Source organism: Erpetoichthys calabaricus, chromosome 4 (genome assembly GCF_900747795.2).
Source record: "Erpetoichthys calabaricus chromosome 4, fErpCal1.3, whole genome shotgun sequence".
NCBI classification, from domain to species: Eukaryota; Metazoa; Chordata; class Cladistia; order Polypteriformes; family Polypteridae; genus Erpetoichthys; species Erpetoichthys calabaricus.
In genome coordinates, this window is record NC_041397.2 from 19,627,903 (window position 1) to 19,646,771 (window position 18,869).

The window sequence follows — 18,869 nt, forward strand, 5'->3', positions numbered from 1 at the left end:
TATAGTAGAGAATTATAAAAATAAATGTTTGAGTTACCATCTGTAACCTCCAGAAGAGCTTTGGTGATAACACTCCCAGCAATATTAAGTGCCTGGCAGCTGTAATAGCCGACGTCAGATCTCTCTGCGTTGATGATGGTGAGATCCCCTGTCTGGGACACGGACACTCGACTGGATGGTTGAGGAGGTTGGTATGAAAAGAGAAGATTCTGCAAATGAGAGAGAAGAAGCCATATATTAACATTATTTCATACAAGAAAAACACTTTATCTTAGACAATGGATACATTTTAAAGTACAGTAAGCATTAAATATGTGTGCATACAGCACCAAGTGAAAGTGTTCACCCCCCTTGGTTGTTTGTCCTGTTTTGTCGCATTAAAAACTGGAATTAAAATTAATTTTTTTTGGGGTGGGGGGTTGCACCATTTGATTTACAAAACATGCCTGCCACTTTGAAGGTGCTAAATGTTTTTCATTGTGACCTAAGTAATAATTAAGACAAAAAAACCCAGAAATGCTAAGTGGGAATAAGTATTCACCCATCAATGTCAATACTTTGTAGAGACCCTTTTGCTGCCATTCCAACTGCCAAGTCTCCTGGTGAATGTCTCTATTAGTCTAGCACATCTCACCACTGGAATTATCACCCATTCCTCAAGGTCAAACTGCTCCAACTCCTTCAAGTTTGATGGGTTGCGTTGGTGTCTAGAAATGTTCAAGTCATTCCGCAGATTCTCCAATGGATTGAGGTTTGGTCTTTGAGTCGGCCATTTCAAGACATTTCAATGTTTCCCAAAAAAGCACTCCAGTGTCGTTTTAGTAGAATGTTTAGGGTCATTCATTGTCCTGCTAGAAGGTGAACCTTCATTCCAGTCTCAAATCTTTGGAAGACTGAAATAGGTTTTCCTCAAGAATTGCGCAGTATGTAGTGCCATCCATCTTTCCTTCAGTCCTGACCAGTTTTCCTGTCCCCTCAGCACTGATGCTGCCACCGCCATGCTTCACTGTGGGAATGGTGTTCTCAGGGTGATGGGAAGTGTTGTGTTTGCACCACATATGGCGTTTCCCATGATGGCCAAAAATTTCAATTTTAGTCTCATCTGACCAGAGAACCTCTTTCCATATGTTAGGAGAGTCCGCCACATGCTGTTGGACACACTCCAAACATGCTTTTGTTATTTTTTTTTCTTTAAGCAATGGCATTTTTCCGGCCACTCTTCCATAAGGCCCCGCTCTGTGGAGTGTACAGCTTTAAGTGGTCCCATGGCCCGATACTCTCATCTCCACTGTGGATCTTTGCAGCACCTTCAGTGTTATCCTTGGTCTCTTCGTTTCATCTCTGATTAATGCCCCCTTTCCAGGTCTGTAAGTTTTGGTGGGCGTCCTTCTCTTGTCAGGTTTGTAGTAGTGCCATATTATTTCCATTTTGTTTTAATGGTGCTCCTGGAGATTCAAAGTTTAGAATTTTTTTTTGTCTCTAACTTTTTTGGAGTGCTCCTTGGTCTTCATGCTGCTTGCTTATTGGTGTTGCAATGTCAGAGGTCTTTCAGAACAGGTCTATTTATACGGACATCATGTGATAGATCACATGACACTTTCATTGCATACAGGAGGACCCCAATCAACCAATTATGTGACTTTTGAAGTTGATTGTTTGGACCAGATCTTATTTAGGGGTTTTATAGCAAAGGGGATGAATGCATATTCACTCACAACTTTTCATTTTTTACTTGTTTCTCTTTTTCTCTCTCTCTCTTTCTCTCTATACATACACTTAGGTCCATAAATATTTGGACAGAGACAACTTTTTTCTAATTTTGGTTCTGTACATTACCACAATGAATTTTAAATGAAACAACTCAGATACAGTTGAAGTGCAGACTTTCAGCTTTAATTCAATGGGGTGAACAAAACGATTGCCTAAAAATGTGAGGCAACTAAAGCATTTTTTGAACACAATCCCTTCATTTCAGGGGCTCAAAAGTAATTGGACAATTGACTCAAAGGCTATTTCATGGGCAGGTGTGGGCAAGTCCGTCGTTATGTCATTATCAATAAGCAGATAAAAGGCCTGGAGTTGATTTGAGGTGTGGTGCTTGCATGTGGAAGATTTTGCTGTGAACAGACAACATGCGGTCAAAGGAGCTCTCCATGCAGGTGAAAGAAGCCATCCTTAAGCTGCGAAAACAGAAAAATCCCATCCGAGAAATTGCTACAATATTACGAGTGGCAAAATCTACAGTTTGGTACATCCTGAGAAAGAAAGCAACCACTGGTGAACTCAGCAACGCAAAAAGACCTGGACGTCCACGGAAGACAACAGTGGTGGATGATCGCAGAATCATTTCCATGGTGAAGAGAAACTCCTTCACAACAGCCAACCAAGTGAACAACACTCTCCAGGGGGTAGGCGTATCGATATCCAAGTCTACCATAAAGAGAAGACTGCATGAAAGTAAATACAGAGGGTACACTGCAAGGTGCAAGCCACTCATAAGCCTCAAGAATAGAAAGGCTAGATTGGACTTTGCTAAAGAACATCTAAAAAAGCCAACACAGTTCTGGAAAAACATTCTTTGGACAGATGAAACCAAGATCAACCTCTACCAGAATGATGGCAAGAAAAAAGTATGGAGAAGACGTGGAACAGCTTATTATCCAAAGCATACCACATCATCTGTAAAACATGGTGGAGGCATTGTGATGGTTTTGGCGTGCATGGCTGCCAGTGGCACCGGGACACTAGTGTTTATTGATGATGTAACACAGGACAGAAGCAGCCAAATTAATTCTGAGGTGTTCAGAGACATACTGTCTGCTCAAATCCAGCTAAATGCAGTCAAATTGATTGGGTGGCGTTTCATGACACAGATGGACAATGACCCAAAACATACAGCCAAAGCAACCCAGGAGTTTATTAAAGAAGTGGAAAATTCTTGAATGTCCAAGTCAGTCACCTGATCTTAACCCAGTTGAGCAGGCATTTCACTTGTTGAAGACTAAACTTCAGACAGAAAGGCCCACAAACAGCAACTGAAAGCCGCTGCAGTAAAGGCCTGGCAGAGCATTCAAAAGGAGGAAACCCAGCATCTGGTGATGTCCATGAGTTCAAGACTTCAGGCTGTCATTGCCAGCAAAGGGTTTTCAACCAAGTATTAGAAATGAACATTTTATTTCCAGTTATTTAATTTGTCCAATTACTTTTGAGCCCCTGAAATGAAGGGATTGTGTTAAAAAAAAATTCTCCACTCAGCTAGCTCCACTCTTATTGGTAACATTTACAGAAGCTAAAGACCACCAAATACTACCTCAAACATTTCGACAAGCATTAATCACCGTCTTTCCTAAACAAAATAAGGACTTGTTACAATGTGCATCATATAGACCAATTTCACTCCTGAATAATGATGTTAAGATACTCTCAAAAATCCTAGCTAGAAGGATGGAGAAAGTGCTGCCCTCGGTAATATCACAAGATCAAACTGGATTTATTAAAGGCCGACATCTATCTTCAAATCTCCGACGCTTGTTTAATGTTATATATTCACCAGCAAAATCAAACACCCCAGAGATATTACTATCATTAGACGCAGAAAAGGCATTTGACATGATCGAATGGAATTACCTTTTCACTGCATTGGAGAAATTTGGGTTTGGCCCGAATATTTGTGCTTGGATTAAACTACTGTATACCAGTCCAGAAGCTTCAGTTTGTATTAATAAAATTTGCTCAGACTACTTTAAACTAGAACGTGGTACCAGACAAGGATGTCCCTTGTCGCCACTGTTGTTTGCAATCGCTATTGAACCACTGGCGGTTCACTGCCGAAATTCTCATCAGATAAAGGGGATTGTCAGAGAAGGACTGGAACAGAAAATTTCTCTATATGCAGATGATATGGTCTTATATATATCGGACCCAGAAAACACTGTCCCTGCTGTTTTAACAGCACTAACAGAATTTCAAAAGATATCTGGTCTTAGAATTAATCTGAATAAAAGTATACTCTTTCCAGTGAACTCACAAGCATATAATATTAAATTAGACACCCTACCTTTTACCATAGCAGATCAGTTTAAATACCTAGGGGTAAATATCACAAGTAAACATAAAGCTCTTTATCAACAAAATTTTGGCGTCTGTATGGAAAAAATTAAGCAAGACTTGCATAGATGGTCAACCCTTCATCTCACTCTAGCCGGAAGAATTAACATTGTTAAGATGAATATCCTTCCTAAACTTCTCTTTTTATTTCAAAACATTTCAATATATATCAATAAATCGTTTTTTAAACAGTTAGATTCAATAATAACCTCATTCATTTGGAACTCAAAACACCCACGTATCCGAAGAGCGACCCTACAAAGACCTCAGGCAGAAGGTGGCATGGCTTTACCTAATTTTCAGTTTTATTACTGGGCAGCAAACATACAAGCCATAAAAACCTGGACACAAATAAATGCACATACACAGGCTTGGTCTGCAATAGAAGTAAAATCCTGTAGTACTTCTTTATATTCCCTGCTTTGCTCTCCAATAAATGAAAGTTATCGCAAATATACTAATAACCCAATTGTGCTTTACTCACTCAGAATATGGAACCAAATTAGGAAGCATTTTAAGATGGAAAATCTTTTATCAGTGGCACCTTTGCAAGGGAACCACCTCTTTCAACCTTCGCAAGTATATCCAGTTTTTAATACCTGGAAAAGTTTTGGGATTAAAATGCTCAGAGATCTTTATATAGACAACATATTTACATCTTTTGAACAATTACGTTCAAAATTTAACCTCCCAGCTACACATTTCTTTTACTATCTTCAAATTAGAAATTTTGTTAAACAGAAATTGCCCGATTTCCCCCACCTTGCACCCTCCACAATGCTGGAAAAAATACTGCTCAATTCCGAGGAAACAAACACTATTTCCGCAATATATAAAATCTTATTAGAGTCCCTACCTTTCAAAGATCCAAGAGGACATTGGGAAGAAGATCTCTTAATCAATATATCAGAAAAGGAGTGGAAGGTAGCAAAGCAGAGAATTCACTCGAGTTCTATATGCGCAAAGCATAGAATTATTCAACTAAAAATTATATATCGAGCTCATCTGTCTCGCTTAAAACTGTCCAAAATGTTTCCAGGGCAGGATCCAACCTGCGAGCGCTGCAACCAAGCTCCTGCCTCACTGGGTCACATGTTCTGGGCCTGCACCAAACTAACATCATTTTGGACAAAGATTTTTAAGTGCCTCTCAGACAGCCTTGGTATCACAATCCCTCCTAACCCATTAACAGCTGTGTTTGGTGTCCTTCCAGATGGACTGGAATTGGAGAAGGACAAGCAAACGGTGATTGCATTCACTACACTCTTGGCACGCAGACTTATTTTGTTAAATTGGAAGAATCCTAATTCTCCTCTTATAAGTCAGTGGGAAACTGATGTTTTATATTATTTGAAATTGGAAAAAATCAAATTTTCAGTTAGAGGATCTGTACAAAATTTTTTCAAAACTTGGCAGGATTTAATCAATATTATTTTAGAATAAGAGAATTAACTATTATTGTATTTAACTCCCTTCTCCATCTCTTATTTATATAGATATTTACTTCTCCCCTTCTTTTGTCTAATGTTGCCTTATTAAAAAGCTTAAAGAAATTTTCCTTTAGCTAAGCTCTCCTTCTCAGGGATGGGGTTTGATTTGTTTTCAAATTTGTTGGGTTATAAATGGATCTGTTTGTATGGAATGATTACAATGAAAATTAATAAAATAAAAATATAAAAAAAAAAAAAAAAAAAAAATGCTTTAGTTGCCTCACATTTTTATGCAATCATTTTGTTCACCCCACTGAATTAAAGCTGAAAGTCTGCACTTCAACTGCATCTGAGTTGTTTCATTTAAAATTCATTTAATTAGAATAAAGTTGTCTTTGTCCAAATATTTATGGACCTAACTGTGTGTGTATATATATATATATATATATATATTCACGGCATTCGAAGTCTGTGTCACAATCTGATTGTATGGGTGGTTACCTACCAGGTATATATATATATACACACACATACATGTTTTCAGGGCCCTCTTTGGTAGCACTTCTGCCACACCTGGAAGTACTGCCGGAAGAAGCTCGCTGAGCACCTGGAATCCTTCCTGATGCCCTATAAAGGGGCCAGTCGGCAGAAGCCAGAGGAAGAGGACAAAGCCTGTAGGGAGGACTGAAGGCGATGGCAAAAGTACTGCATTTGCCTTGTACAGTATAGTGTGTTGTGCTGTGGGGAGCAGAGAAGAGCACTCCTCGACTGTAAATAAATGGTGTGCTGTGTGGACTAGAATTAGTGTCCTGCCTGTCTGTGTCAGGGTTGGGGTGGCTGTACATGCCCAGGCATCACAATATATATATCTGTATATATACACACAAGGTATTTATTTTCACTCCACTTCAACAATTTGGACTATATTGTTAAGTCCACTACATAAAATGCAAATAAAAATTCGTTTTAATGTGACAAAACAAGACAAACACAGACGGGGATGAATACTTTCACAAGGCACTGCATTACTAAGTGTTGGGGATGCTCACGCCTTTTAATATAGGAGGTCATTTTAACAAGATGAATCAGTTTAATAAAAACATTTTATTAGTTTTAGTTTTTTCTCAAACATATTATTGCCTTTGCTATTAACAGTGTGTTAAATGTCTGCATTGCATTTTTATTGCCAGTTGAATAAAATCTGTAAAGCAAATTCCTACCAAAATGAACACTGAATCGGGGAGGGGGCCTACAGTCAGCCCCAGGCCGCAGAGTAGGGCAGCCTGTTTATTAATCCGCCCCGTGTATAATTGCTTGGTGGCTTATTAAATGCAAGACTGGTAATTTTCTGCACAACTCCCCCAGTTTTTTAAAAAGGGAAGTGTACTACATAAAACAAAATTGAACGGTTCTCATCTTAAAAAGAATGCACATTTAGAGAACATTCAGAGTGAACAAACGTCCATCTTTTTATCAGCATTTACAGTAAGCAAGCACATAATCACACAGTTGTTTAATTCTTTTCTTTTTTTCAACATTTCAAAAAGTGCAACCTTTCGTCTTACCTGACTGCCCTCTCTTTGCCAAAAAATGGCAGGCTGTGGATTTCCTGTCGCTTCGCACTGAAACGTTACCGTCCTCCCCACGGCGACAACCTGATTTCGAGGTCGAACCACAAATTGAGGGGGAGCTTTAGAAAGAACAGAGGAAAAGAAAAAGTCAGCTTGGGCACACGAGCTTGTCAAAAACGTTTCTGTATGACTTAGTAGGGACTATCATTAGCTTTGGTGCTTTGTTACGTTTTGACGCTTGGGAGAGCAGCTGATGTCTAAAAGTACTACTGTGAAAAAGAAGCTTTACAGTATGTGCTGGCAGTAGCAGGCACAAATGGATGTGGATGCAACAAAAACATATAAAAAAATGGCAAAAATGACACGTGAGTCTTTTTTTTTAATGCTAAAATGCTCCCTAATGTATTGCATTCATAAAAATCATGGGAATGAAGAACGGAAGAGAAACACATTTCTGGACAGAGCACATGTCGCCAAATCCTGCATGTTCTAAATTAACATCAAATCAAGTGTGCTCCACAGAGCTTCTCATCCTTGCAACTGTAAACCTGTAGGTGCTAACGGCCTCGTCACCATCCCGCCGTAGCACTAAAGTGACAGCTCTAAGGTGGCCGGTTACTCTCTTCAACATGGTGGACGTCATTTTGCACACTGCACATGCATATTAATTGCCAGTATATTAGCATATTTATGGCTTTCATGCAAACTATCCATATGCCACTTTGCCAACTGCCATATTCTGTTCAATTATAAAGCGCAGTTTATAAGCTAGCAAATCATTTGAATATAACCCCTACAGTTTACACATTTAAAAAAAAACAAGAGAGCAACAATATATAGCAAGTCAAGCAGAAAAGGATCTTGTTAGAAGTGCAGCACTAAGTCTTAACATACTAAACACAGTCATTTTAAAGAGCTTTTGGCCTGAACTATCACTGGGTCTGATTTTTTTAATAGTATCCTTAAAATACCAGCAGTCAGACGAGACACATAATAAATAAAAACGTTATTTTCCAGAAAGGCTACCAAGCATTAATCCTAAATAGCTTGTGCTTAGACAAATGACTAGTCACTCATTTAAGTCTGTTTATGAGAAAAACTGAACTTTTGTCATTTAACACTTCATTATCTTTACACACATTGTGACGAGTAGGGGGCATTGCAGCACCCCAAACCCCAGACACAAGTCCCTGGTGCAAATACAAGGTTTATTAATAACTGGTAATGGCGCACTGCACAATAACGTGCAGTGAATACACTTGACTTATAGTCTTCATCCTCTTTCTCTGTACGTTTACCATTCGTTTGCTCAGAATTTGATGCGCTTGCTGCTTCCGCAGCAGCTCTTCTTTTCTCCACCCTAGCGGCCCAATTCCACTTTTCTTTCGTCAGGCATCTTTTCACATTAAAATTGATTAAGTCAGTGTTTATGTGAAATTACTTAGAACATTTTCTTCAATTTTTCACTTAAGTGCAAATCTGCCTCAAGAATGATTTAAGATATAAAGAGGTAGAGGAAGTGACAGTGAAGGCGGTAGGGAAGAGAACGGCTCTCGTACGCATGCGCCGCCCTGCTGCAGAGAGTTGATTCTAAAATTAAATAAAATAAAAATAAAAAGAGGAATAACCTTGGAGGTCAATCACCACCCCAAAAGCGGACAGTAGAGGTCATGCAGTATATGTGTACCAAATTTCAGGTCAATAGGTCAAATGGTTTGCGAGCTAAAAAGGTGATTTAAAATCCTGGACAGACAAACGGACAGCCACGGTAGTGTATTATAGATAAAGATGATTACCTTCACAAAGACTTCTTAATAAACACCATCACATTTCCAATCCCTACTTTTATTCCTCCACTCCTCCCAGATGAGCTTTGTCATCTGGATTAGGCCGAGGGGCTCCTTTTAACGTAAACCCAGGGGTACTTCTATTGCTAGGGCATAGCCCCTGTAAGTTCCAGATGGTAGAGATCACATATCTCTGCAGAACCTCCTGGTGGCACCCATGGAATCCGACGACTGCCCTATTGTGAATCCAGTTCCCAGCATGCCTTGCTGGTAACAGGTAGCATCACCCAGGGAGGCAGCCAGCTAGCATGTCAGGGAAGCATGTAGCCCTGCCAAGTTATCTCCCCGTTTATTCATCCTACTGCCCCCTGACCAGGAAAGGGACTAAAACACATCCCAACATGACTGCTGTCCATCACAATATATATTTATTAATTGGTTATTTTTGTAGACAATTTCTTAAGCAAAAAGGAGATTAAGAGGTGACGTAATTGAAGTGTTGAAAATTATGAAGGGAATTAGTCCTGTGGATCGAGACTGTGATTTTAAAATGAGTTCATCAAGAACACGAGGACAACAGTTGGAAACTAGAAGTTTTAAGGGTAAATTTTACACAGACATTAGGATGTTTTTCTTTACACAACGATCGACACTTGGAATAAGCTACCAAGTAGTGTGGTAGACAGTAAGACGTTGGGGACTTTCAAAACTCGACTTGATTTTTTTGGAAGAAATAAGTGGATAGGACTGGCGAGCTTTGTTGGGCTGAATGGCCTGTTCTCATCTAGATTATTCTAATGTTCTAAATGGTTTTCACTATAAATTAATATTATGGTTCAGTTCAGTTTTTAACATTTAAATTTCCACCTTTGACTTACTATTTGACCCTGAGACAGTTGTGGAACTTGTTGGGGGCTGTAATTTTAAAATACATAAATATGCTCAATTTACTTGAGCATACTTTAATTTTTATGCTCAATGTACTGCTGCTCTTTAATACAAGCACGCCACTCCTCCAAATATCCAATCAGGAGGCTGCAACTTAATCTAATTAGCATTCAGATTGCTCAAGAGGTTTAATTGTCCTCTGACCAAACTTTGATTGTTGGTGCCAGGCATGGTGGTCCTGGCGTCTCAATAACAGAATGCCTTTTTTGGACTCTTACACACTGCAGAGTGTATTGCATGCGCATCTGTGGACCACTCTCAGGGCTCATCAGAAGTAAGGGTCGAGAGGGGGCACTGGCATTAACATTCTCCTCGCTTGCTCCCTCCACAGCACAGTGAAGTCACCTGACTCCACCCCCTCCAGTCCCTGAGCTATAAATCCCACTCCTGTCTGGAGGAGATGCTCAGTCTTGCACCAAACCCAACACAACACGGAGTTCCTTCCACACACTTAGCCTGATGGCAATCTAGCTTAGAAAGCCTTTTTCTGTTTGCGTGCATAGAGGCCCTAATTATTGTCAATTTAAAACGAAAAATTTAGCTTGGAATTAAATGGAATTAAATGACCAGGTTGGCAGACAGCATTTACCAGTCTCTGACTTGAAGTTCCCTCACTCAACCACAAGAGAATAGCACAATAAACAAATAAACAAGCAGCAGATCTGAAAACAGAAAGGAACACTCCACCCAAAAATGGAGCACAAAAAGGAGTGGGGAATGAAAGAGAAGCCCTCTTAGGGATCCAGTAGAATGGCATGAGGAGGATGTAGGGTCTGGCTCAGAGCGACGTGGCAGATGCAGACAGAGGTGCACTGAGAACCGGAGGATGTGACCGCTGTTGCTGGTGTCTCCGCAGGCTGCAAGACTTAAGCAGGATGAGCTGGGGAGATGGAGAGTGGCAGATGTTCAGGGATGAGAAAGAAAGAGAATCTCGATTTCTGTTCAGTGTTAATGGAATAGTGATTTTACAACCGCTGTTAACTTTCACTTGTTGTATATGAATTATTTATGTTGTCCACTCCCTCCCGACTCTGGCTCGCTTGTATGAGGCAGAGCAGGTCCTTTTATGTGGGACCTTAGAGTTCTTTCAGTGAAATGGTATCGCACCACGGGCCTCATGGAAGCTGCATGAACCTTCTCATAATGCCCCTTGGTGGCACCAAAGGACCCTATGAATGTCCCCTGCGGGTGTCCAAGCAGGGAAACTGCCACCTCTCGCACGGGGGTTGGGGGTGAATTGTTCATAATATCCAGCCTCCCCTAGTCCATTCTTCATTCATCTCGACTCTGATAGGAATTGAGGTTCCACCTGAATGGGCTATGTCTCCACTCCTGTGATCCTTCCATTATGGCGTCCCATAATATTATCCTTAATCCCAGTCCATCCACCCTGACACTCACATTATAAAGTCTCTAATAAGTGCAGACAATGTCTTCACATTTGGAAGTGCAGGCTTTTATAATCCTGTATTATTTTTTTTTGAAGGTAAAACAGTAAATAAGAATGGGTTGGGGTGACGGTGGGAACACAACATCTCTGTTTATTAAATGGGTCAGTTAAAAATATTATATAAACATCTAAGTAGTGGAGGAGTGTGACCTCATTTCTGGAGACTCTTCTTCTTTGGGCCTCTCATTAGAACTAACAATGTGTCCACAGAACAGATGACTTAAGGTTATTCCACTCCAAGAAGTCTCATTCACACATTGATACTTTTAAAATAAGGCACACCCTTGCGGCCTCCTTAACATTTTATTCCCAATCTGGCATCATTTGCAACTCTGTAAATGATAACCACTTAAGCAAACTCAACCCAATTAGGGAGGTGCAGGGATTGGGGGAGGGTTAGGGGGGGCACTGAATTTAAATAACAGTGTGACCGCTACTTTCCACATTTGCATAGGCAAGGGCATGGACAAACAAAATTTATATGGAAATGAAGGGGAAATTTGAACCATCTGTCCATGCTGACATTCGAAGTGCTGCTGGCTCAGGCCAAAAAAAAAAAATTGATTTATGCAGATTTAATGGCTAACTTCATCTGCTAGTAAATATGATGTCAAAATACAATGTCACTTGTGTAGATTCTAATTTGGGGCCATTAATGGAGCGCTGAACATCGACACAAATGCTCATGTTGAAAAGTGTATTTTGATTCTCAATGATGGATTTCCAGGCGGATTCTAGAAGTGCTCTGATGAGGACTCTTTTTCTTATTTTAATATTAAATCAGGGGCGGTATAAAATTTGCAACCTATTTCTGATTCAGTTTGTCCAATTTAATGTAATGAAATTTTCCCAGCACCACCTGGGATACAGTAAGTTAGAAGCCAACTCTCTATTGGACGCCATTCCATCACAGGATACACTTATGCACACCGTTTATCCATTATGAAAAGTCATTAATGAAGTTGTGGCTTGCAGGGAGCTGCAATATATCATAACAGCATGAGACCACTACTGGACAGGGTGGCAGTGCATCACAGGGCACTTATGTTTACATAATTCATCCATCTATTATCAAAAACCATTCATTCCAGTTCAGCTTCTGTGACCATGGAGCCAATGATGGAAGCATTGGGTGTAACTTTGGGTGGGATGCCAGCAGATCACAGGGGATGTACCATCTATTCAGTTCATGGTCACGGTTAGATGGAGCCTGTGCTTCCAGCTTTGGGTGAAAGGCAGGAACCAATGAGTCCATCACAAGACACACTTTAGGAGTGAGTGGGCAATTTGTTTACATTCCATATCATGGTATAACTGACAATTCTAATTTGCTAGATACTGTTATAATGCACTGCGGTGGGTTGGCACCCTGCCCGGGATTGGTTCCTGCCTTGTGCCCTGTGTTGGCTGGGATTGGCTCCAGCAGACCACCGTGACCCTGTATTCGGATTCAGCGGGTTGGAAAATGGATGGATGGATGGATGTTATAATGCATTTGTATATATTTTTCAGATTGAAAGTTATTTTTTTAACAAATAACAAATATACTACAGATTAATATAATCTCTCTCTCAAATCCAACATCTGTCTGTTTGTATGATATTTCTATATTTGCTTCAACATTCCGGTTGATTTTGCGACCTTTCTCATTGTGCTAAGTATCATAGTTGGCTTGCGGTACCGATTTATTTACGCGAATTTGAGAGACACGCAGCATGTCAAGGGGAGGGGGGCAGAGCCCTCCTCACTCAAACGGTAGCTTCGGGACGTGTACGTTACCTCCACTTAGCTAGCGACCGAGAGAACTACTTAACAGATTTAGATAGTGTTTTTGTCTATAATTTGCTTGAACATTTCAATTGATTTTGCGACTTTCAGTACCGATTTATTTGCGCAAATCTGAGAGAGACGCAGCAGGCCGAGGGGAGGGGGGCAGGGCCCGCCTCACTCACGCGTCAGCCTCAGGGCATATCTTACATCCGTTTAGCTAGCAAACGAGAGAACTACAGTGGTACCTCGGTATACATCCTCAGTCCTTTCCAGATCCTTGGACTAATACCAAACAGGATGTATACAATGAATTTTTCCCTTAAGAAATAAAGGGAAAATGATTAATCCGTTCCCATGAAAAAAAATCCTATTGTTATTGGTATATTATACATTTATTCGGTTGTATAAAATAATTTAAACATTGCATAATACTAAAATACAAAAATACAAAAGCAATTAGATGAAATAAATGAAAATTTAACCTCACTTTACTTTTTAATAACGTCTTTGTTTTTCATAATCGTAGATACCGTCATTCTCGGCGTACGGTATGCAGCAGCCAAGTCCCGGATACGCTTACCACCTTCATATTTTTCAACAATCAATTCAAATTTACGCGAAAAAACACAAAATCACGTGAAAATTCACAGAGAGTTATAGCGCGGGTTGTTCACTGAATGCTAGCAACTGGCGTACTGACACTCATGGGCAGTCGTGGCTTTGTCTCGAGAGAGGTAAACAAGGGTAGTGCGCGGTGTTCTAGCACGCGAGTCGTATTCCAAACAAAGGTTGTATACCAAGCAAAATATTTTGCGTCTAAACAGGACGTATACCAAGTTGGACTTATTCCAAAGCGGACGTATACCGAGGTACAGCTGTATTTAACAGATTTAGATTGTGTTTTTTTCTATAATTTGCTTGAACATTCTGGTTCAGTTTGCAACTTCTCTCATTGCGCTAAGAATCATAGTTCTCTTGCAGGAGTGATATATTCGCACTAATCTGAGACAGTGGCTGCGGGCCGAGGGGATGGGGAAGCGTGACATCAGGAGTGGGGAGTCGGGTAGGGCACTCCTCACTGCCCCTTTTCACTACTACATGGGCAAAGCCGCGGGGGACGGCTAGTCATTAATAAAGAGGCACGTCTTGTGCAAAGAGATGGAATCCGAAACAATTCAACAAGACACGCAGTTGAAACAGAAAGCTTGAGAACCTTTAAGAAGGATCCTGAGGAGATACTATATTGGGGCAGCTTAGGTATCAACTAAACAAACGTGCTTGATGGACTGAATGATCTTCTCTAATTTGTCAAATTTCTTATGCAATGTGATACACCTTTTACCCACGCTCTGTTATTCAAATATATTTGACCCTCTTGCCTGCTCAATCACGCCGCTGCTGCCAATCAGACACAGCATAAGACACGGCTTCTTCCTCTCCTCCATGTCTTCATTGCATTGACTCACCAAGCAGGTGAACCGCACAGCACTCTGGGTAATTCTCTTAAAGGGTTAGACTCACTTATTTCACACAGTTCACAAAGAAGTCTCTACTTAATGGCATTACCTTTAAGACCACTTAAAGGCTCAATACCCTGTGGCGGACGGTTGAGGCCCTGGAAGGCCTGGGGGAGAGAGTACTTACAGAGTACTGTATGGAGCGCAGCCCCCTTGGCCACTGCCAGGGTGTGCATGGACGTTTGCAGGGGCCTATTTAGTATAATTTCCGCCACACCCAGAAGTGCTGCCGGAAGAAGCTCGTTGGGAACCAGTTATCCTACTGGGTGCTCTATAAAAAGAGTGTCGGGAGGAAGAGGACAAAGCCTGTCTGGAGGACTGGAGACAGTAGCAAAAGGACTGTGTTGATGTTTTACCTTGGTGCTGTAAAGTGCACTTGTAAATAAAGCATGTGCTGTGTGGACTAAAACCTGTGTCCTGTCTGTCTGTGTCAGGGTTAGGGCTGCCGTACGCACCCCAGGGCTTTACAACCCACGATCCGTTTAATACACTGTCACACACGTGCACATGGGAGACAGCTAGAGGGACCAATCAAAGGTAATTCCATGCCAGGCCAGGGGAGGTTGGGGTGCACTAATCTTTCCTCTGATATTCCTGCAGATCAAATACAGGAAATTCTGCCGAAGACGTCCCTTCCATTTCTGGTCCCGAAGACATCACTTCGGTTCCAGCCCTGATGACGTCACTTCCACCAACCTGCCTTATAACCTTGACAACCTCCCTCTGTAATCAGTTGTGTTTTGAAACCTGTTCGCAACTTTACATGTATTTACGCTTTTGCAGCCAAGGATTATGTATACGGGTGGTGGCCCCAAAACTTTTGCTGTGTGTCAAGGCAGATTATTTTCACAACACTAAAACAAAATCACATTGCATGCTTTCTTTGTTATCTTTAAATCTGTTTGAAAAATCTTCACAATTTTTAGCACACTGATAAAACGACTTTCTCAAAATCCATGCCAAAAGAAGAGTTACAGTACATCAGTTATACTGGATCAGCTGGTTAACTGCCCACTGCTATCATCCATTGACCATACCAACATGCAAAGTGAGATGGCTGGAGCTAATCCCAGCAACACAGAGCACAAAGAAGGATCTAGCCATGGGGATGCTGGTCAAGATAACGTGAAGCTAATAACAAATGAATAAGTATAATAGATAGATAGATAGATAGATAGATAGATAGATAGATAGATAGATAGATAGATAGATAGATAGATAGATAGATAGATAGATACTTTATTAATCCCAGGGGGAAATTCACATACTCCACCAGCAAAAAATATTAAATTAAAGAGTAATAAAAAATGCAGGTAAAAAACAGACAATAACTTGAATAAATGTTCAACGTTTACCCCCTCTGGTGGAATTGAAGAGTCGCATAGTTTGGGGGAGGAATGATCTTCTCAGTCTGTCAGTGGAGCAGGACAGTGACAGCAGTCTGTCACTGAAACTGCTCCTCTGTCTGGAGATGACACTGTTTAATGGATGTAGTGGATTCTCCATAATTGATAGGTGCCTGCTGAGTGCCCGTTGCTCTGCTACGGATGTCAAACCATCCAGCTCTATGCCAACAATAGAGCCTGCCTTCCTCACCAGTTTGTACAGGCGTGAGGCATCCTTCTTCTTAATGCTGCCTCCCCAGCACACCACTGCGTAGAAGAGGGCACTCGCCACAACTGTCTGATAGAACATCTGCAGCATCTTACTGCAGATGTTGAAGGATGCCAGTCTTCTAAGGAAGTACAGGCGGCTCTGTCCTTTCTTGCACAGAGAATCAGTATTGGCAGTCCAGTCTAATTTATCGTCCAGCTGCACTCCTAGGTATTTATAGGTCTGCACCCTCTGCACACAGTCACCTCTGATGATCACGGGGTCCATGAGGGGCCTGGGTCTCCTAAAATCCACCACCAGTTCCTTGGTTTTGCTGGTGTTCAGTTGTAGGTGGTTTAAGTCGCACCATTTAACAAAGTCCTTGATGAGGTTTCTATACTCCTCCTCCTGCCCACTCCTGATGCAGCCCACGATAGCAGTGTCGTCAGCAAACTTTTGCACGTGGCAGGACTCCGAGTTATATTGGAAGTCCGATGTATATAGGCTAAACAGGACCGGAGAAAGTACAGTTGCCTGTCTTCTTTCTAAAACTGATGTGTGCAATACAGGGAAACGAGGAGCCAATACAGCAGCATGTAGCACAAGGCAGGATCCAGCCAATGAGATGGTGATCGAGGTAGCATTATGATAATAATAAATTAATAATTATTTTATACCAAACTGTTTATTTATGAGAAATTTAATCATTTGTCTATTTTTAAAAACTAATGTGTTCAATACTGGGACATGAGGAGCTGCAGCCAATGCACAAGGCAGGATCTAGCCATGCAGATGATAATCGAGATAGCATTATGATAATAATAAAAGAGTAGCGCTGCTGCCTTGCAGTTTGGAGACCCGGGTTCGCTTCCCAGGTCCTCCCTGCGTGGAGTTTGCATGTTTATTCAGGACTAAGCAGGAGGCTGGAGCCTATTCCAGCAAGAATAGAGAGCAAGGCAGGAGAGGACACCAGCCCATTGTAAGGGAAACACACTCACACACACGTGCCTCTTTGTCCCAAAAATTGTGGAGGCCGCTGTAAGTGCTCATTTGGCCTACAAAAAAATGACATTTATGATGCACATAAATGCACCTGAATGACGCTGTATGACTTTGCGGCCAACACTATACTTAACTCACATTTTTTAAAAAAGTCTAACAGAAGTTCTGAAACATCAAGCAAGACTTGACCAAAACTCATTTAGTTTAGACGGGCTGCAGAATTAGCCTTGGCATAAATCAGGAAATTCATCTCAAAAAGGTAAGGCTGTAAAATTGTTATGAATTATTAAAACACAAACATATGATCGGACCTTAAAATGTCCACGGTGTTCTCCAAATGTCCTTCAGAAATGACAAAACCCATTTAGGCAATTATTTCACTGCAGCAAGCACTAGCATATAATACGTGGAAGTGAAGGCAAGGAGCTTAAAAATAAAATAATACGGACGTCGACTACTGAGCAATACATCACAGAGCTTTTTTTTTAATGAGCATCTGATGAAACTTTGAATAAAAATGAATAATAGCTCGGGATGACTGATAATGGCCTAGACCAAAGCTGAAACTATAGGACTTCCATTATAAATCATATATAATGACTAACATCCATTTATTTACCCTACAGTCCTTGAACACCTAGGGTGCTGCAAAAAGACTGAGACGGCTTAAAACAAAGAGAGGAAACTGGCATTAAGGTCAGATTACTAAAATCATGTTACTAGTAAAACAAAGATATCTGCTTCTTCCACATCAGTGGTCTCAAACTTGAGTCCTGGAGGGCCGCCGTGGCTGCAGGTTTTCATTCCAACCCTTTTCTTAATTGGTGTCCAATTTTTTTCTGCTAATTAACTCCTTTTCCTTTCATTTTAATTGACTTGTTTTTTAAGATTTGTTACCTTGAATTTCTTCATCATTCCTCTGAATTGCTTCCCTTAAATGGCACCCAAACAGAAATGAAATGTGACGTGAGGGAGCCAACAGAAGACCAACTAAGTCAGGGCCTCAAACTCCAACCAATTTCACTCCAGCCAGGTGTTTACTTAGGTGCTGAGTCTTGTTGTTAATTAAACCCGTTCTTTAAATCCATGGCTTATTGCTGCTTTCATCGTACAATAGCAGACATTTCTTAAATTATCGATTTTCTCTTTTCTAATAGCACTGTTCAAATGTTTTGAGGACCTGAGCAGATCAACATTCCTGAGACCTTCATCTTTCTTTATTTTCAGATATTGTGTGATGGACACAGTTTGCTGGTCATGTTTTGGCTCATTTGGTATCTCACTATTGTTTGGCTGCTGATTAAAGAAAAGGAAACAATTATGGGGTCTGAGTCTTCAAGAGCAGGTCAATTAAAATTAATTAAAAAGAAGTTAGCAGCAAAAACAGGTCACTTGTGAAGAAAAGGGTTAGGATGAAAACCTGTAGCCACTGCAGCCCTCCAGGACTGGAGTTTGAGACCACTGCTCTACATCATGGCTGAATAAAGTGTAAGGATGTAAAGTAGTGGCCGAAGCTTGTCAGGAAGAAAACTACTAAAGAAAGTTTTAAGTATTCTTTACTCAAAGCTTGTCAAGTTGAAACAGTAGCAAATTCAAAGAAAAAAAAATGGCTCATTAAATATTAACATTTTTTAAATTACAGTAAAATTTTGCAGAATGAGGCTTTAGGTCAACCTTTTTGAAACTGAAGACAT

General features: G+C 40.7%; 1 protein-coding gene across 4 annotated transcripts in view; it reads right to left on the reverse strand.

Annotated features, from left to right (window-relative positions):
* Window positions 1-18,869, reverse strand: part of robo1 (roundabout, axon guidance receptor, homolog 1 (Drosophila)) — a 1,485,956-nt gene that overhangs the window by 139,113 nt on the left and 1,327,974 nt on the right. For all 4 annotated transcript variants that reach the window (XM_051926301.1, XM_051926302.1, XM_051926300.1 and 1 more), the window contains 2 exons: window positions 7,103-7,227; window positions 38-209 (listed from right to left, as the gene is read on the reverse strand). In XM_051926301.1, coding sequence (XP_051782261.1) covers window positions 38-209; window positions 7,103-7,227 — 297 coding nt within the window. The remainder of the gene's footprint in view (window positions 1-37; window positions 210-7,102; window positions 7,228-18,869) is intronic.